At 40.9% G+C, this 21,476-nt stretch overlaps 1 protein-coding gene across 3 annotated transcripts in view; it reads left to right on the top strand.

Moving 5' to 3' along the window:
* Nucleotides 1-21,476, top strand: part of RNF180 (ring finger protein 180) — a 111,776-nt gene that overhangs the window by 68,870 nt on the left and 21,430 nt on the right. For 2 of the 3 annotated variants that reach the window (XM_081212814.1, XM_081212813.1), the window contains one exon: nucleotides 4,892-5,221. The exons of the other annotated variant lie outside the window; for it this stretch is intronic. In XM_081212814.1, coding sequence (XP_081068940.1) covers nucleotides 4,892-5,088 — 197 coding nt within the window. In that variant the 3' untranslated portion in view covers nucleotides 5,089-5,221. Of the gene's footprint in view, nucleotides 1-4,891; nucleotides 5,222-21,476 lie in introns of those variants that run through there. 3 annotated transcript variants of the gene reach the window in all.

Here is a 21,476-nt window from a genome sequence, read left to right as displayed (position 1 = left end):
CAAATCTGTACATGGAACACTTTGAAACCAATGCTTTAGACAAGTCAGAACACAAACCCAAACTTTGGCTCAGGTATGTTGGCGACACCTTTGTAATTTGGCCACACGGGAAGAAAAAACTAGATAGCTTCCTCACACATCTCAACAGCCTACACCCCAAAATACAATTCACTATGGAAATAGAAGCCAACAACCAACTTCCCTTCCTTGACGTCCTAATCTACAAAAAACCTGATGGCTCCCTAGGACACACTATCTACCGGAAAAAAACACACACCAACCGCTACTTACATGCACAATCACACCACCACCCTGCACAAATAAACTCCGTAGCCAAGACTCTCATCTCCAGAACCAAACGCCTGGCTGACAAAGACCACTTGACAACTGAGTTACAGAATCTTTCAAATGTGTTAATCGCCAACGGATACCAGCAAAACAGGGTTACGAAGCTAATCCAAAAAGAAACACCCCCCAAAAAGCAAGACACAGAAGAAAACAATGGCATGGCCCTCCTTCCTTATATCAAGGGCACTACAGATAAAATTAGCAAAATCCTCCATAAACACAATATCAAAACAGCCTTTTGCACCAACCAAAAAATAGCCAATATCCTCAGAAACCCCAAAGATAAAATCCAGTTAGAAAACCAAGGGGTCTATGAAATACCCTGCAAAGTCTGCCCAGCCACGTACATTGGACAAACAAACAGACGAATAAATGCACGTATCGCAGAACACAAGAATGCCGTCAAAAAAGAAGAAAAAACTTCCTCTCTTTACCAACACATGAAAGAAACAGGACACGAAATTAATTTTTCAGATTCCAAATTGCTCTTTAACATGGAACACCACCACAAGAGAATAATCATGGAAGCCATCGAGATAGAGAAACACCCTCACAACATGAACAAGCGTGACGATACGTCCCGCCTGCCAGACATCTGGAAAATAGCCCTCCCCACAAAAACCGACACCAGAACCAGAGGCACACAGAACGCCATCTCCAATCAACCACACCAGACCCAAACCCAGACCCTCTCCACAGATAAATTACAGACACCATCCAGTAGCCAAACCATAGTGGCACCTCCGGATGCTGCACCCCCCTGCAATCCCTACACAGATCTGGCTGGCACAGGGCACAAAACCACAGCTCGCCCCTATACACGAAGCCAAGCCAGAGCACAACTAAGTGCAGTACAGCCATCTTCTCAGAAAAAACTCTTCACAAGGTCAAGAGGTCAAGACACGAAAGCTTTAGCAACTAATCCACACCTAATGACCCTCCTAAGTGGTACTCAGAATATCACTCAAGAAATCACTCAAGATATCCCTCAAGTAATTAATGAACAAAAGAAGAAAAGACACACTAACCTGGGAACTTCCTCTCTGCCCAGAACGTTGGAGGCTATACACCACACCCCCTCAACAGTATTTATAGGAACTCAAACACTGAGATCCTGCTCTGTTCCAGTAACAAGAAGCCGAAAGCACCAGCCTGAAGATGACGAGTGAGACCTCGTCGAAACGTCGCCTAGACACCCCAACTCTTACACGGGAAGACACCCGAAGACACCAAAACCTGCATATATATATATATATATATTCATTGGTTCTGTGGCTGTCATACAGAACAGTTTCCTGATGTGCATCCTCTACCTCTCTTCAGACTTGCTTCATAAAAACATCCATCATCACAGTTTGCCTTACTAGCCGCATAAATGTAACACAGACCACATTGTCCCTGAAACATCACAGGGCCCCATCATTGAAATCTACATGGAATAAATTTTAAAGACACTGAGAAACTAGTTGAAGGGAGAACTACAAGGAAGGTATTTGAAAGAAGACATTTGATTAAAACAGCCCTTTTTTGTTTGTTAACAGAATTTTTCTAGACAGAAGTATTCCTATTTAAGTGTGTGTCTCAAGTTATCAGGGAAAAATTAACTGACGTAAAACATTATATTCTATGGAGCTGGATATCAAGCAGACATTTGCATCATATTACTAAATACAGTATGCAAGAGCTAAAGCTTCCTAACATCACTGCAAAACAGGCAAAAAACTTCCAAAATTACCTTTTACCCTTGCCACTAAATCTCTACTAGATGTCTGGCAGACCAAGATTATGCTTTTCTTATACCTAGTGCCTTTCTGTTTGCTGAAAATGGGTGGAAAATGTTGACATCCTTCAGTAATGGTGACAACATTCGGTTTTGCAGGTTAGCAGAGGCTAATGTGGTGAACTACCCTTCATTCCAATTGGGTAAGGAAAAATTATGAGCCCATTGGTCCATCTAGCCCAGTATTGTCTATCCTGGCGAGCAGCAACTCTCCAGTGTTTCAGGAAGGACCTTTTCCCACCCTACCCAGAGATGCCACCAAGGACTGAACCTGGGGCCTCCTGCATGCAAGGGAGATGGTCTGCCTCTTGAGTTGCAGTTCTTAGTAACACATATGCTTATGGTGCTGCTTGAGTTTGGGCCAGAGACCAGGCTGGGGATGGAGTGATCCTTCCTTCTTCCCAAAGGCATATGGAAAATAATTCTTAAAAACAAAGAAAATATTTAAAAGTCTTTATGGAAAGCAAAATGAGAAACGCAACTGGTGACTAAAGAACACCTTATTCATCCACAGCCACGTGTACTGAGAAGACCCAGCTTCCCCTTTTTTTAATTCGGTGTGGACTATTAAAACTGAATTAATTAAGATATAGTAGAATGAATTTCCTATTTATGTGACAGGAAGGTTCAGGCAGGAGCCTAAACTTACCGCTTTTATGCTTTCGGTGCATGCAGTAATGAATCTGCAAGAGCCTTGGATGGAAGGGTGTTTAATACTAGCATGTAACTTATGCTTTGGATTTATGATTGCTTGTCATTTACTCTTCGGAGTCAAGGGGGCTTCTCATACAGTTCTGGCGGGGAAAATTGGGTCAGACATTTAGCTAATGCAGTATGAGATGTATGACTGTGGAGTTCACCAGCAAGAACAATTACAGTAATAAAATTTCTATTTTTGAATGAAAAATGATTACATTATAAAGTCTAATCCAGGGTAAATATAAGGCAGGTTTGCTTAAAGTAAATCACACAGAGATACAAATCAAGGATTACATCTATTCATCTGAATCTTCTCAACTGGTGCAACTTAATGTCACAAGTTCAACTAATGTCACTAAACGTTTGCATGATTATGTTTTGATTCATGATTACAAGATGATTCAAAGTTGTTGAGGCAAAAATAGCCGCCTGGCAAATTTTGTGTTATATTTGCCATATGAACAGAGATAAATAAAATATAATCAAACGTAGCCAATTTGATTAAAGTCCTCTGGAGAGTGGACTACATATAGAAGATTTATATATGGAAATCAAATAGTTTCACACCAATGGCAGCACTTGTCACTTCCAGATTCATTCCTTACAAGCTGTGACATAAAATGAGGAAATAAAACCTAGGTGCACATTTTGTAGTGATGCTTAGGATATGTTAATACCCCAGAGCATTGAGTCATCTTTCCCTTATACATTTTTATCTCATTATTTGAGAATAAGAATGCATTATCAATTAAAAAGTTGATAAAATATTATTCCCAATCCATTTCATTTAATTAAATGCTGGGAGAATGGGTTGTTTTTGTATTAGGGTGAATATTTTACTTGTGTTGCATGGGGAAGGGTCTTATTTTTGGATACAAATGGAAGTTGGCTGTAGTGACAAATGTTTTGTTCCATATTCTCCTTTTATCACATATCATAGAGTAAAACCATGTCAGATTTTTTAAAAATAATAATAATCGAGAGTGATTTATTATGAGCCTTTGAGAGACTGGTCACTAGGAGGTGGTTTTTGATATCTAATGTCTTTTCTTTTCAAACTATGCACAATAGCCTCATAAGCACAGATGCTCTAACTTTATAAAGATCTAGTTACACGAAAGCTTATACCAAGAACTAACTTAGTTGGTCTTTAAGGTGCTACAGGAAGGAATTTTTTTTATTTTTATAAAGATCTGCAATAGTTTGACACGCAGTCACATTTTTTTAGGTCACATTTTTAAAGCAATTTTGGCATAAGGGTAAGTACATCCATTACAAAGGCTGGAAGTTGCAAGGGGTTGTATCATGTAAAGAGCCTATCTGAAAGGGACCACCCCATATTGGAGACAAAGCTGCATGAGAAATTAGTTAACGTAAAGTATAATTGGTTCCAGATAACCTAAATTAGATCTTTCATGAGCTCTGTACTGTCCAAAGAGAGAGGAATTTGCTCCCAAACCTCGTTTGTTTACAATCCTTGGGGCAATTGAAAGGGTTAGCATCTCAGTTATACAAACTGCTTGTTGATATCATTATAGGATCCTCAGAAGGCTTGAGAATGGTGTGCGAGGGAGATCTAGGGCGTCTTGTTTTATTCTATTTAATTTTTAGGGATTCTTGTTTGCTTTATGGTTTTTAACTCCCCAGAGGACATTATTGAGTGGGATATAAATATTGCAAATAAATAAAATAGAAGGCATGACACAGAAGGAAAGAAAGATAGGGAGGAAAAAGGAAAACAAGCAAAATCTGGCACAAGTGCTTAAAGTTTGTATACTAAGCAGCTTGAATGGAAGCATTTGGAGGGAGAAGGGCGAACTGGAACTGGCCTGTCAGCAGAGCCCACGGAGTGTGTCCTGATTTATATCATTCCCTCTTTTACAGTCAGGTGGAATGACTGCTGCAAGATGGCATATGAGGGAGAGATGAGATCAAATGTAACTGGACTATTATATTAGCATATGATTTCCCCCTATCTTTTCTCTGTGTATCTAAGAAAAGGAATTTATACTAGCTGTATTTTTGACAGAATTATAACTTGTTCTTTTTTTTCTGGTCCTGCAGGTTTTCAAAACACAGATTCCTTTACCCGAAGGCATTTCCCACATGCTGCTCACAGGATGGACTATATGGACTTTGAGGATGATAGCAGAGGATTGCGATTTGACATGGACATGGTGATAATCTACATTTATTCCATCAATTGGGTTATAGGATTCATTGTGTTCTGCTTTCTCTGCTATTTTTTCTTTCCCTTTTAAGGACTTCGATTTCCCATTGTTTCGTTCAGCCATCAGGCATGGGAACAGACATACCCTGATGTAAAGAGCATGTAGAAGACTTGGATTTACTGTTTTAAAAATTGAAATGGTTAAAATATCAAGAGTAACTCAGTGTCCATTTTCCAATCATTAGGTTTTTCTGCTGCATTTTGAACTTTGAATTGTGAAGAAGTATTTGTATATAGTGTGTACTTTTACTAATGCCTTCTAAAATGGACGCACAGTTTTCTGATCAAATACTTTCTTTTTGGTTCTGTATTGCCAACATTTAAGCACATTAGAGCAGATTCAAATGTGCATATTCACTGAAAAGTGGCTTCAGCTACAAGCAACAATTGGCATGTTTGAAACAGTCTTCATAGTTCACATCCTACAGATAGACCCTCCATATCACCTCAGATATAATGATTTCTGTGGAGGAGTTCACACCTTAAGCAGTTAGGCTCCCTTGTGATGTTTGGAGTTCTCCATGTGATATATTTGCTTATTTGCAGTGTGTATCAAATGCACTGTATATCACATGTTTTAAGACTCTAGATTTTCTTCTCAGTATTCACCCTGAATATATTAAGCTCACATAGGATATGGTTCAAGAGCAGTTTTTGTGGTGACCAATGTAGCCAAACCTGCAGAGACAATCTAGCTCTCTTTTGTCTATGTTTGTCAAAGTATTGACGTGGAGGAAACTAACCTTTAGTCTCCTGAAGCAGAGTAGTCACATTTATTATGGGACAATGAGTGGAAACACAAATCAAAGGCCACATTAGTACTGCCTGTGTTTAATGGAAGCCGTTTCCACAATGCAATTAAAAGACACCCCAAAAAGTCATATCGGATTGCTATTGTAGGAAAATGCTACACCTCATGTTTACTCTAGATAACACCATATGTGGCAACAACATTACACCTCACCTCCCGCTGCCAGTGGGAACATTTTAGGGAATGGAATATTCAGACTTGGTCAATGTCATCAAGTAACAAATAATCAAGTGATGGTGCAAGATATCAGGTGACGAATATGAACATGTGAATCAGCCCTTTGTTTCTTTCTTAGCACTTGACATGCAAGGTGGAATAAGGTTACTTGCCTGTTACTTTAAGCTCACATCTTATACAGATTCACACATGCATACAGAATCAACTGAGGCATGAATGAGCAATCACTGCTCAAGTATCAGTCAGAAAGGTCATATCACCACACATTTCCTTAAACACAGTGTTTTTCATTAGAGACTGCTCACACATTCAGCTGTGAGTTGTCAAGTGTTGAAAAATCAAATAATCTTTATTTGTGCACAAACTGCCCTTAGATGTAAGAAGACTGGAAGCATTGCAAAGATACATATGTCACACATTCTTGTAACACACACACACAACCTCAGTATGTGGAAGAATAGGTAACTGAAAAGATTGTGGCACAGATTGTTGTTTGGCATTCTGAAGTTAGTCCTGTTAATCTCCTCTGCTCTCAGTATGACTGGATCTGGATCCAGCCCATAATTTAACATAGTATTTATTATTTCTAAAGTGCCTAAAACAAAACAAAGCAGGGTGCTATGAAACAGAGTTAACCACAAGAAAATGACGCCCCTCCGATTACAATCTAAGTGTGAGACAGCAGGTGTAACCTTTGGTCTGTCTAAGAGATTTCTACTAGAGGAAAACAATGTATACTGAGAAATAGAGGCAACGAAATGCAAGCACTAAGAAGTTTTTTTTTAAGCAATTTTAAATTTTAAAAGATAAGCCAATGCAAAGAGAAAAGAAGAGGACAAACACTGTTATATTTACAGACAAGAAAGGTGAGAAATATTCAGAGCAAAAAAATAGATATTTATCATTTTAGATAGCTTCTTAATTAAATAAGCCAGCTTCATAACCTATGGTTTGAAGCCAGATTGTTTAGAAAATGACCAGAGTTTATTTTAGACTATGATCTATGCTTCTTACCAAAATTCATAGAAAGCGAAATTACTGTACTGCAGACATTTTTCCTCTCAAGTTCACAGCATCTTAGTCTATACACTGTTTTTTATAGCCCAATCACAAATATCACTGGGAAACTACAAGAATTCATCTGAGAAAACACTATCATAGATTAGCAGCAACTCACTGAGCAAATTTCTCAAGATAACAGGGTTTTGCCCTTGTGGGGCCAAGCACAGGAAGCATGCAGCCCTGGTGCGGGGCTGCCCAAGGTAGAAATGAGACTCATAACATCAGTTTGGGGTTGGAATAGACCACAACTTTATTGATTACAGATGTAAGTAGGATTAAGTGAAGGCATTGGAAATGCATCAGGTATCTAGCAGCTCACCAGCTGGTTGATCAGAGGTTTGGTTGACCTTGAATAGCAAGTCTGTCTATTATGTACATTAAATTGGGGTGAACCCTTCAGGGCCGCCACTTGGAAGGATGCTATGGCCCATCTTCCCCCGTGTGGACTCCCAGAGACACCCCTTCCCAGATCTCCTTTAGCCAATAGGCTAAAGATGCAACCCAATGCCTTATCCACCCAAAGTTGTGACAATTGCTATGAGGTAGGCAAAAGCCTGCCAACCAGCCAGTTTGTCTACTGGAAAATATCATCCCTGGCCCCAAATACAGCAATTGAGTATTCCATGGAAAGGTCCACACTCTGCCTCACCCACCCTCCTTTGGGCAGGACCATTCAGAAACAGGCTGGGAGTGTGAGGGATCCAACAATATATGAGCAGCCAACTTCTGCTACGACTTGCCTTTTAAATTATTTGGGCGGACTTGAATGGAACTAGGTCTGTTGCCATAGCCACGCTCCTTCATCACTCTGATTGGTCCATTCAAATGGGCTTTCACACCTTACAAGGCAACCACGTGAGTCGTGCCATGATGCAATGGCCCTGGGACTGGGCCACGCCAGGCTGCATACCATTCTTCACTTGTAGTCCCAGGTAACCAGCCATCCTTTAAATCTATACCTGGCAGCTTCCTTCTGTCTGTGCCCCATTTCTGACATACTTTGTACAGTCAATCTGTAAAGATTTCCATTTTAATTCATTAACTCTTTTATCCAATCTTTTTTGGCTCCCTCTTTTGTATTTAGCTTGGGCCAGAAAAGCTTAATCTGCATTATCTCAAAGGCAAAATACAGACCAGCTGAAAGCCTGGGGAACACCTGGTGCTGCAGCTGTGCTAAAGCTAGGCAGCTGTTGCTTCTTCTATGCAATCCATTATAGAACTATGGATGTCTTTTATCACTGTATGTTCAATAAAGCAATACTGTGGGGCTGTTTAAGAATGAAAATATAAACTTCAAGTTTTTATTCATAGATCTGACATGAAGTTTCCCCTCACCAAAGGATTTAGGTTGTTTGGTGCTTATTTGTCATAAGTCTATGACTCAGTTGTTCCTGGCTCACCATAATGAAGAATGTGAAGTACATTTTCAGCCAAAATGTGTTTTGTACTTTGGAGCTTTAACAAAAAAAGGGGGGTAGTTCTGAAGAAATAATAAAGTAATTGTTTTTCTTGACCTGACTGATTTTTTAAAATGTCATTCTCTAAAACAAAAAGATTTGAAAATGTAAATCATTTGTAAGAATGTAATTATGGTGCTTTAAAAAATAAATATTAATAAACATTATATCCAAATCTATTCAAAACTATAAGATATAAGTAATCTGGCATTTCTTGTGTACTTACATTAATAATCTGGTACACCAGCGCCATATAACATAATATTTAGGACAAGTCAATCCTCATATTACCTTTTAGTTACTACTGCGCATCAGAAGTTTAAGCTTATATATCCATATGGATGACTATCCATATGGGAGGCTAGCACTCCACCTTCTCTCTGTCAATTTCTTTCTTTGTTACCTGCACTGATGGGCAAGCATGAAGTTCCCAGGGTTGGAGGTACTCATATGCCAAGGACTAGATTCTCAGATGGGGTTATAAGTCCAAGACATGGTGTCTATGGAGGACCCAACTGATGTTGAAGTCTGTGTTGATATACCAGATGAACCTCTGGTATTGCTGGTTCATCTGGGTTATCTGTTCAGCACCTCTTCATCTAGGTCAAAATCAGAGCTTGATACACTGCTCAGTGTGGTAGTCATAAAAGGAAACAGGTGCATCAGTTACTGAGAAAGTTCAGAAGCTTATGCTCATTAAGGACCAAACTGGATGTACACGGTAAATGTATTTGTGTCTTTCATTAGCCTTTCAAACCCTGGAACAGAAGTCTGTTGTCACATCCTATTAATATTCAATTGAGCAATGTTATACCAGCAAAGGCCTAAGAAAGGCTGAGAGATTTATATCCTTGCAATCAGCTCCTCTCTCTCTCTCTTTCTTTCTCCCTGATCATCTGCTGGCTCTCAATGCACACCTGAACCTTCTCTAGTTTCTCACTCCTCTGAAGTAGACCCCTGGTAGGGGAACCCACTGATGGCCCTCGAAGCACTCCTCTGCCATCTGATCTTCTGAGCTTGATGTCGCATCAGCTCCTGGGGGGTGAGGATGTAGAAGGAGAGTCTGGATCCAGGTGCTGATGATGATCAAGGGGTCCAGGTGAAGTGTCTTTGGGACTTGGTGAGACTGTTTAACTATGGTATTGGGCTCTTCAAGCTCCCTGGTGGCACTGGAGGTCTTGGTAAAGACCCATTCCTCTTCCTCAGATGAAGTCCCCCAGGAGTCATGGCCAGGCTGGACTCCAACAGTACATGTTAAACATGTGTTTGGCCCATTCAAATATAAAGTAAGGCTGGTGAGAAGACGTGTGGGGGGGAAAAGGAATTAAAACCTCCAGCACTCTATATGATCTGTCACCTTGTTGTGCTCCATATATGTGCTCTGTAACTACAAGGACAAGGGTGATCTGAAAGTGGAGATATTGACATCAGGCCCTTGTCATGGTCAAATCACTTCCTGTTGAGATTTAGGCTTTCAGCGCCTACATAACTGAGAATAAGCCATATTTAACAATACTGTGTATAGGATTGCACTGTTAAAATCTCATCTAGCCCTAAAGGTTGGACATGGAATTGTCCTTCAGGCCTTGAAAATATTGAAGTTGTTGAAGACTATGGTTGCCGTTGATACCAAATTGAACTGTCATTCTTGGCAGCTGTTGATCACTTAGAGATAGTTCTTTTCAGAAAGCCATAGCCAGAGCATATTTCAAAGGAAACTTCTATCTTTGTAGGCGATGGCATTAAGCAAATGGGACATATTATGAATGTCTCCTCCTTACCAGCCCTAGCTTCCAGAACAGGACTGGATCCAGGCACCACTAAATCAATACTGACTGTTTCGCTGGTTCAGGAACCCATAGGAACAGATCATGGCAAATGTAACAAATTCATTAGTTAATGGAAATGAAGGACTCTGGAATTCAAATTTACTTTACTGAATAAGTGGGAATGCAAGGTCCAATTTGGGGAAAGCCCAAAACTTTGGGAATAGAGATGGAAATTAATGTAGAGAGTGGGTTTTTTTTCCTCTTTAACTCATTGCCTCCTTATAAGTAAAACTTGTTGAAATGTTTGGGCTCCATCTGGTTCTGCTAAACCAGGCATAGGGAGCCATTGGCCCTCCATATGTTGCTGAACTAAGCTGCCATCATTCCTGACCATTCACTATGCTTTCTGAGACGGGTGAGCAACATTAGGAGGTCAAAGGTTCCCCTCAGCTGTGCTAAACAAACAGGTGAAGCTGCCGTGTTGGCTTCCTGATGGCTGTCTACTCAAAGTAATCCTTCTGTAACCTGTTTTATTTCTATGAGCCATTATATTATTCTGGGATACATAGTTCCACCTATCATGTTTATTATGGGGCTTACAGTAGCATCTGATATATATTTGGCACCCATTTTAAATATTAGCCAGTGTGGTGTAGTGGTTAAGAGTGGTAGTCTCATAATCTGGGGAACCGGGTTCGCGTCTCCGCTCCTCCACATGCAGCTGCTGGGTGACCTTGGGCTAGTCACACTTCTTTGAAGTCTCTCAGCCCCACCCACCTCACAGAGTGTTTGTTGTGGGGGAGGAAGGGAAAGGAGAATGTTAGCCGCTTTGAGACTTCTTAAAGGGAGTGAAAGGCGGGATATCAAATCCAAACTCCTCCTCCTCCTCCTCCTCTTCTTCTTCTTCTTCTTCTTCTTCTTCTTCTTCTTCTTCTTCTTCTTCTATTTGGAACAATTAAATTGGAATATTATTTGCAATTCAATTTTATGTCTCTGCTTTAATTCCCTATGTACTTGGAAGCAATAGACTCTTCACTTACTGTAAAAGTATTGGTCTGCGTTCCCTGCATGAAAACCTAAAACAGCTTGAAGAGCTTTAGTTTGAAAATTGATCTAGCATATCTGGCTGCAATACGATCCCAATGTCACCATAATAGCAGTGTAACTGCACGAATATGCAAGTTTCAAAGGATGGTGAATTCAGAGCACAGGCAAAGGGATAACCTCACCTATTTTGGAGGCAGCAATGGGGAGAAAGGAGGACAGGTAAGAACCTCATGGATAGGCAGAGGTAGAGAAAGATGCATTTGTGTCAGAGCAAGATGGTGTGCTGTAAAAACAACAACCCAGAAGAGGACCCACAAGGAAGGGCCACTGAATGCATCCCCAGTCAGATTTTAGTCTGGTATGAGAGATGTTTATGATATACATTAATGGAAAGGTGGGATGCACAACCTTCAAAGAAATGTGATTTATATAATGGAAAAAATCTAATGCAGTGGTATTTCTATGGAAAGATGGGCTATTCTTGTTGGTCCTTGTTTGGTGGGGGTGGGGGTGGGAAGAGTGTTCTGGAGTGGCTCAGGAGTGGCTCACTAAAGCACTGTTTTCCATACTTCTGATATACGGTATAAAGCATACTTCCCCTAATGGAAAGTACTGCACTTATGAATCTAAACATAATGACACCAGGTGAACCTCACTGGGGAAGCTGTTCCATGAGTGCGGTACCAGAGTAAAAAAAAAAACTTCTCAAAAGTTTGTTTTATCTCACCTCTGAAAGGAAGATGCATTCAGAAAAGGGAATCTGAAAGCACCAGATGGTGGATATGAGAGTGAGGGGTTCTTCAAGTAACGGGATCCAAAGTAGTTTGGGCTTTAACAGGGCATACTAGCAGTTATTTGAGAAGAAAGTAGGATGGATTTATTAGTCAGTGGTTAGAGTGTTAGACTAGGACCTAGGAAACCAGGTTTCAAAGCCCAACTCAGCCACAAAGCTTACCAAGAGACCTTGGCTCAGTCACTGTCTCTGAACCTAACCTACTGAGAGGGGAAGAATTATGTGAGATCCTTGGTGAAAAGGTAGGGAATTAATGGGGGGAGGAGGAGGAGGAGGAGGAGGCTTCAGAAACCACCTAATTTTCTACTGGGGAGTTGCACTCTAGGCCCAATTCAAAGTACTTGCATTAGTGTTTAAAGCCCTAAACAACAAAGACCCCAAATATCTGAAAGACCGCTTCCTTCCCCACAGACTGTCTTGGGTGCTAAGATCAGTGGAGGGGCACTCTTGATGACTCCACCCCCAAGGACCCACTTTATGTTTTGTGATTGCATTTTCTTGTTGTTGACATCCATCTGTCTTGATAAGGGGTGAAGTGAAGTGAGAGATAATTGGTGAAGTGAAACTGCTGCATTAGCAGCAGTCCCCAAGGTTCAAGCCTGAGTGGTGTGTATGAATGCCCTGGGCTGCCCAGATGGCAAGACACACACACACCCCTTCGCCTTGTGGGTGTGGGCCAAAGGAAAGCAGAGCAATACATTGGCACACATTATTGGCTGCAGCAGTTGCCATTAGGAGGCATCTAATGTTTCTCTCTTTTTTGTAAGTTTTTAAAACTGTTTTTAATGTTTTAAATTGTTGTAACCCATCTTGGGATCTGAGTGTGAAAGAAGGGTAATAAATTAAAATAATAAGAATAATACCAACATATGTGTAATGGGTTTGAGTTACTCGTGCGTAAACTGTCCCCGTTAGGGAGCTTAATTGCCTGGGTTAAACCGTCCTGACTGCACAGCCCATCTCAGCGTGGCTGCCTCAGTCGCTAGCAGAATCTGTCTGTGGGCGTTTCTTAAACCTTTTCCAGCATAAAAGCTGTTTGACTCCCAGTCGTCTCCGCCTCTCACTGCACGGGAGTCTTCTGCGCAGGGAGGGCGTGGGCAGTGGAGGACCAGTGCTCTCCTCACTGATGTCCAGGGAAGAATCCTGGAGCTCTGCCTCCGCTTCCCCCATCTGCCCTCCTGGATCCCTGGTGTTACGCCGATTTCCTTCCCCCTCTACCAAGCTGCGTCTCCCCCTGGTGCTGGTACCTTCTCCTGCAGAATCGAGGAGCCTCTCCTTCTCCTTTCGCTCTGATGTCAGTTCCCTGACAATATGTCAACACTGTAAGGAGATCAGGGCTTCCAGTTTTACCACACCATAGTTCTTGTCACACATGACTTCGGCTACAGTGCATTTCCATAGGACAGGAAGGCAATCACGCTGGAAACCAAGTGTGACCAAAGGACAAACTGGTGTACAAACATATAAAAATATGCTTGCTGTCTCATAAAAACATATTCATGTGAGAACATGGACTGGAATTAATGGAACTTAAGAGTCAACAGAGCTATATTTGGCACTAATTAATTCTAGAAAAGAAAGGGGTTTAGTTTTCTGACATAATAGTCTATTGCATTAGAGTGTTCATTAAATGAGGAAATGAAAATAATAGAGCTTTAAATACCTTTTATTATCTCACCCTGCCTACAATAATAATGTTATGGGAATATCAGCTTTTTAGATAATATAGCTACCTTTAAAGAATGTATGTTTGACTCACAGCCTACATGTAAATAGGAAAGGGGGGGAACGTTTATCCCTCCTATTTTCAGTCTACAAAACTGTTTGGCCCAGGCAAGCTGAGCCAATATGACAAGTTTTTTTAAAATATATTGGTATTTTTATATTCCTCTGCCCCACACAGAAAAGCTCCCAAAGTTTACATCTAATGCCAACACTATGTGCAGTATAGCTCATAATGCACGCAGTTTGTATGTTTTACACTCACCTCACACTGAGGCCTTGTCCACACCAGTTTACTGAGTGTTTACAGCTGTTTTCATTCCCATTTCATTTGTGTACTCCACATGACACTCCCCTCAAACAACACCAGCCTTGATCTTTCCCCCCTGAAAATTCTGGTTTACCTGATATGGGAATAATCCAGTAAGTTGGGGAAAATTGGGTTCTAAATCTTCCTAATTTTTAGTTGCATCTCCTGTGTTGTAATTTGAGTCCATTGTGTCAGGTCCTCCCATGCGCAGCAGCATAAAACAAGCTTGTTCTCCGTCTTCCATGTGACAACCCCTCAGATATTTGAACATGGCCATCTTATCACCTCTCAGCAGGGCTAGCTGACCCATGAGGCAAGGTGAGGCAAACTGCTTCAGGCAGCAGGATCCACAGGGGCAAAGGATCTGGCCTCCAAGGAATGCATTGTCCGCTGCTGCCGCCCCTATTGCAGTATCAGCAATGGCTGTGGAGAACTCCTTGGAGGCCAGATCTGCTGCCTCAGCTTCAACCCCTAAAATGCAGCCTCTACTGTCGCCTCTTGGTGATTAGGATGTGCTGCTGGTCTGTCCCCCTCCACCCACACCCCATAGGAGGAAATGGTGGGGGCTGCCCTCAGGGGTTTCCTGGGGTCTGCACCTGGCCAGCATGATTCAGAGTGGGCCCCTTTCCACCCCTCGTGACAGCCTTTAATTTCCCCTTCAACCATTGGGTAAAGTTGATCCGATTCCCCTCCCTTGTTCCTGATGGAGATCTTCACTCACCCTCTTGATCCTATTGTAGAACTTCATGCATCCCTTCTTTCCTGCCTGAGGGTGGCACCATTTTGTCTTGGACCAACCAAAATGTCTTGAACCAGCCCTGCCTCTCAGTCTCCTCTGGGCTAAACCACCCCAACATACCCAAGTCCTTGGTTTCCAGACCCTTGATCATCTTGGTCGCTCTGCTCTGCACATTTTCCAGCTTGTTAATATCCTTCTTAAATTATGGCGCCCAGAACTGGGTACAGTATTCCAGGTGGGAATAGTATTCCAAAGCAGAATAGGGCAATGCTATCACTACCCTTGATCTGAACACTATACTTCTGTTGAAGCAGCCTAGAATAGCATTAGGGGTTTTTTGCTGCTGCATCACACTGTTGACTCATGTTAAGCTTGTGGTCTACTAAGACTCTTAGATCCTTTTCACATGTACTATTGGGAAGCCAGGTGCCCCCCATCTTATATTTGTGCAGCTGGTTATTCCTGCCTAAGTGTAGAACCTTACTACTGCTTTGTTATGTTAGATGTTCTTACTTTTAAATGCATGTCATTTATGATTATGTAAGCTGCAGATGTGGCCTATAAATAAGGAAGTAGAAATGATGGTGACAGTGATGATGTAGGCATCCATAGAGGTTCTTAGCAATTCTACCAAGTTGCATTTTATTCAGCAACAGCCAGTCAGTTTATTATCACTATTGAGTAGACTCAGTCCCCATTGGGTTGTTTTGAGGATCCTTCCACTTTTCCCTCTCTAAATGATTTGATCTCTAAATGATTTGATATGCTTCTGCAAACCTCAGGGTTTCCCCAAGCCTGATAATAATTCCCTCTTATGCATTGGTGTTGTCATTTTGGCTACAAAAATGGCACCCACATCAGGAGCAAAGGAAATGATTTGAAAACAAGTGCAGAACCCTGACAGGAACTCTCTACATACCTCTGACTGATTTTACGTATGTTGAGCTGTCCCATTGTGAATACAACTTGGGATAATACAGTATACCCGTTTTTAGACTATCCAAGCAGTTTGAATATAGGCTGCTCAGAGCTGTTTTTATAATCAGGCTTACAGAGCTATCTGACTTCCAGTTGTGCAGAAGTTTGAAGGAAAGCTTTTTGCTGACCTTTCTACTTCTTTTTGTGTAAAGATTTTCAAATGAATTTGAAGCGCATAAAAATGGTTTTTCATTTCAGTGGCTTTAACCAGCATAGAGTAGCATAGTAATATTTTCATGAGCTGTACATTAGTTTAATTCAGAAATGGGTTGTCTGGTCTTTTCTCCAAATAGAGATTGACCAGTTTAGTCAGTTAACTGATCAATTAAAACATTAAAAACTATAGTAAGTATGTTGAAATCGGTGACATCTGGAACATATTTAACCATGCTTAAATAAGGAGGTAATTTCACTGGGCAAACTAAACCACAGCAATTGTTTGTTTACTGGAAATAAGTGTGTGTGTGTGTGTGTGTGTGTGTGTGTGTCCAGAGAACTGCACACTTAAAAATATCCTTTATTGGTTTTGTAAATGAGAACATAACAGGACCCCCTTTCCCCCAATTATACATTTTTAGCACTGCCACTAGCAGTAAATATCTTTGCTCAGGTTATAGCCTGTGATTAAGGATCAATTAATGTTTTCAGACCAAATTAAAATGAAACGCTAGACAAAATAAATGCAAGCTGACAGCAAAGGATACTAAAAAGAATTTGAGGAGCACATTGCTAAAATATTTAAGGCCATAAAATTAATAATCTTTAATGTTGGGTTGGAATAACGACAGACGAGTAGCAAGTGTCATGTGAGAGGCATCTCTCGAGCAAGTCCCGAGAAGACTCTTTTATTGAATATTACAACATTGCCACAGGTGCGCTCGTTGCTGATTGGTTGACACAAACACAAAGCAACTTGTTGCTGATTGGTTAACACAAGTACAAAGCAAAGTTTACATATAGGCATTAATCACCAATAGATTAAAGGCTGGGAAAGGGAGCACAGAACTAGACAGGCATGAAACCTCCTAATTAAATTATAACTAGTGATTAATATAGCAGGACTAAAACAATTACTAATGATTGATCATAACATGAAAGAACATAATAATCGCGTTCCGTAGATGTGGTCAGCTATGCATTAAGAACAGGTCAGAGTATAATGTTGAACTGAACAAGAGATGAGGGAGTGTCTAGGTATTTAGAACGGGTTGTGCAGCATGTGCAGAAGCAGAGAAAAGCTTAGAAGCAAGACTTCCCATCATGCCAGAGAAAAGCTTAGAAGCAAGACTTCCCATCATGCCACAGTCATGTGCAGAAGCAGAGCTTCTCTTCATCTCCCCCTTTCTTTTCTTGTTTGCGAGTTGTTCTGGGTGAATAAGACAAAAATACTTCGGGATACGTGGTATGCCAGCGCATGCCCAAAAGAAGTTCGCCAGGGTTGACGGGACAAAAATATTTCGGGATATGTGGTATGCCAGCGCATGCCCGAAATAAGTCCGTCCACATCTCCCCTAATGTTTACTGTTGGTGCTGCCATTTCGCAAAGTAGGCAGCAATTATTTTATTGGGTGGCTGAGGGGGAGAGAGAAGCCGAGACAAAAGACTTATGAGTCCCGGAATGCATTGGAGGAAGCAACATAGCAAAATTAATATACATATTATGACAATGGCATATTGAAAGAGATTACGAAGCCAAGTCAGGTATGGCAACCAAGCGGTGAGCCACTGGGTGAAAGAATCCCAGAGGCCAGAGAATCCAACGTTCTGTTTAATGTGGTGTGTAAGATTTTGCAAATGAGAGATTTGGCTTTGAATGGCTTTAGAATTATCAGTAATACTGAAGCAACACATTTGAATATATCTCTTTAGCTGTTTCTCTTTTCACTTGTTCACAGCCATAATGATGAAGCATCAATAAATAATCGATAGCAGCGCGGTTTTGCAGAAGGCCATGCTGGAGTTCACTCTGTTCTTTATTTAGAAAGTGAAGAGCTTGAGAAGTAAAATTCAGGGCCTTTGCTGCAAAACAAGCTAAAGAGTTAATGTTCCTACTATTGTGTACAGCCAATCCAGGGACTCCTAAAAGAGAAACAGCTAAAGAGATATATTCAGACTTACTGGGAAGAGAAATTGAATCATCACAATCGTTAGTCAATGCAATAGAGCGGCGATATCGAGAGCGGGTCAAATGATGCTTTTTGGATAATACGATGGACAAACGGCTTAAGCAACAGGGCGTGCCATGGCTGATGTTTGCTGGAATGTAATTAAATGTATAGCCTGGACATGACCAGAACCAGCCTTCTGGCAGCTCTGTATATTTATATACATAAGAAATATTTACATAATTAGAGCAATTAAAATTATCCTTGCCCATTTTCACACAGTTGGATTTTGTGCAATTGACCATACAGGCACAGGTGACATTAAAAGAAGCCACGTATGGGGTCAACAAATCAATGGCCAAAGGTGGGCGTCGGCGCACTTGGTTACCCCAGTTGTGGTAACTGGAATAACCAAGGGTGCGAAGAGAATCATTTTGCTAATAACAGGAGACTGGTTAGAGAGGCAGTTGGACCCTTGAATGGCAAGGGAGTTGAAGATGCACTAAAGGAGGATAATGAGATTGCAAAGAATCTGAAGAGAATATGTAAAATAAAATGAAAACCAGAATCAAAACATTCTAACACAAATAATATCAATGCAGTTTCTCTTTACACCACTAAGGTACCATTTCTCCCAACGATCTGACTTGGCATGAGATGGTTATCCGAATCTGATTTCTTACAATCATTGCTAGGAAGTGGAGAAAATGCATGGAAACTATTCAAAGCTGTCGCAAGTGTACCTTCATGTTCTTTGAAATGTGGCAGGTCCTTCCTTCTACACCCGGCACAGCAATTATCGCTTCTTTTTCCTCTGTTTGTGTTTCAAAGGCTTGAAATTAAATAATGAGATATTAGTCACTGGCTTATTAAGACCTGTCTTGTACTCTTATGCTTAAAGTCTTTCCCTGTTTTAACAACACTTTCAGGGATACTTCAGCTGTGGTCTACAAACCAGTTCAGCCAAAGAATGCATATAAACCAGTTAGAACCACTGATGATGAACCCGTGGTGACAAGTTGTTTTTAGTTTACTCAGAGAAACATGGGAAGCTGCTTTATACTGAGTCAGGTTATTGGTCCATCTTGGGTTCCAGCCCCATGTTGGGCAAAATATTCCTGCGTTGCAGGGGTTGGGCCAGATGACCCTTGGGGTCACTTCCAACTCTGCAATTCTATTATTCTAAGCTCAGTATTGTCTACATTGACTGGTAATAGCTCTACAGCCCTACTTGGACATCCTGCAGATTAAGCCTGGGATCTTCCAGTGAGCTTGTGCCATTTTTCATTTGCTACAGAAATGTTATATTTCATCATAGCACACAATACATGATTCTGTCCTTAGTTTTTTTCAGCAGTTTCTTTTGCTCCAGAGCAGTGATTCAGATTATCCTTTGAAGATACCTATATAGTAACTATGTTTTGCCCCGTGGAGCAGCTTTGGTGAAGATCCGTTTCAGTTGGGAAAAGGAACATGGGGAAAGCATTAAAACACTTTCCCCCAGTGACCTCCCCCAAACTGATTTCTTTAAAAAAATCTATTATTATTTTTTAATCAGCAGGATGTCTCACACTATATGTAGTTTGACCCTTAGGTTTAGGAGAAGTTTAGAAGTCTAGCAAATCTATTCAACAGTTGTTGTTGTTTTTGAGAGAGAGAAAGAAATGTATTGTATTAGTGCAAAGGTTTGGTTTTTTAAAAATGAAACATGAAGTTCTTGGTCCTTAAACTGCTCTTCCCTTATTTTCTTTATATATTATGTCACTTCCCCAATCCTTTCTGGATTGCAGGTTACAAATTAGTTTGACATCATTGCAGGCAGCATACTTGGGCCAATTCTCTAGCTTTTTATCAAATTAAAAAATGTTTTTTAGAGATAAATCACAAGAGTATACATTCTTGCGTTAAGACTTTGATGGTTTAAGGCAATGAGGATGGTTTAAAGCCAGCTTGTCCTCACAATCCAAAATGCTTTTAAAGTGGATGAACCGGAGGAATGATGAGCAACAGCAAGGGTAGCTTTTGCAGACAAGCATCACCCAGAAACAACTAAGTGAACAGCCAACAGCTAACTGTTTGTGCTCTTTGCTCACTTCTGGCTGTCTGAAGATGGCATATTGAATTATGTGGGTGATCCCACCAGGGCAGTTCACACAAGACATTACTTTCCTTGTGAATCTTCCATTACGTATCTATTTATTACCATTTGGAAATTTGGACACTGTGTAGCAAGAATTTGTAGCAATTTTTCTAGCTGTCAAGTTCACAAGTACAGTATTGCTCAGGCTGCACCCATTACAGCTTAGCTCACACTGTTATCCAGGATACATTACATTACATTACATTACATTACATTACATTACATTACATTACATTACATTGATGAGCTGGCTCTTTGTAGTGCTGGGTTCAAAGGCTGGCTTACCTTTTTGTTCATTTATGAATCACTTCCCATGAAACACCCCAAAGCTATCAACAATAAAAACATCAGCAATAAGAAGATATATAAATACAATTCCTAGCCCAATGCAGATAAAGACTACTCAGCATCACATGGAGAAATAGCAGTGTGAACTGAGCTTTTTATGGTTTTAATAAACTCAAATTAGATCAGCTCAAATCCCTTCCTGCCCCATACGATTGACTCAGTGGTGGAAGTTTTTTTGTAACTTATTTATTTTTTAAAGGAAACTATGCCTTCATTGAAAAAGGACTAAGTGTAAGAGAGAGGAAACACTGGCAATAGTCCCAGATGTATCAATACTGCCTGCATGAGGATGTGATGCCAAATAACAAGAAGTCTAGATTTGAAATGTGCATTTCTAATTCACTGTGACACAGAACAATTAATAGTCCATACTTCATTAGTCATAGCAATTGCATTAATTCTGGTAACAACAAAGGTAGCAAAATTCCACTAAGACTAATTTCCTAGCACACTGTCAGCTATCCACCTTCTGGAGGCTCTGAACCTTAACCAGCCCTCTAAGAGGGAAACAAAGCTGGACTGGAAGTGAAAGGCTTCTCATTGTAGGTGTACAAATGTTGCAGCCTGTGTTCCATTTCTTACATAAGTCTCTGGGCAGCAAAAGCAGCAGGTGGCTACAGAGCTGAAGAGAACAGTAAGCTTGGCAAGGCAGCAGTGGGTTAGACGGCTGGACTGGGGATGGAATACTTGGATGAGCCACCTACTATAAGTAACTAGGGAAGGTCCATCAGGCTGAGGGGACTCTGTAATCCCACAAAGACCCAACTATCACTAAGCAACCCAAGGAACATCAGAGCTAATGAAGAGTTGAGTCCTCCCACCAACATCAGTGGAAGCTACTTCATCAGGGCAAATGGGGCACTGCCTCCATTTGCCCTCAGCCAGCCCCCACCTGCCTGCCTTCTTTCTTACAACCAATCCAAGGGGGTGGCCCTATCTATCAGATTTCTCCTGCTTGGTC

This window comes from Podarcis bocagei (genome assembly GCF_964188305.1).
Source record: "Podarcis bocagei genome assembly, chromosome: 11".
Lineage (NCBI taxonomy): Eukaryota > Metazoa > Chordata > Lepidosauria > Squamata > Lacertidae > Podarcis > Podarcis bocagei.
This window is presented reverse-complemented; position numbering and strand designations above follow the sequence as displayed.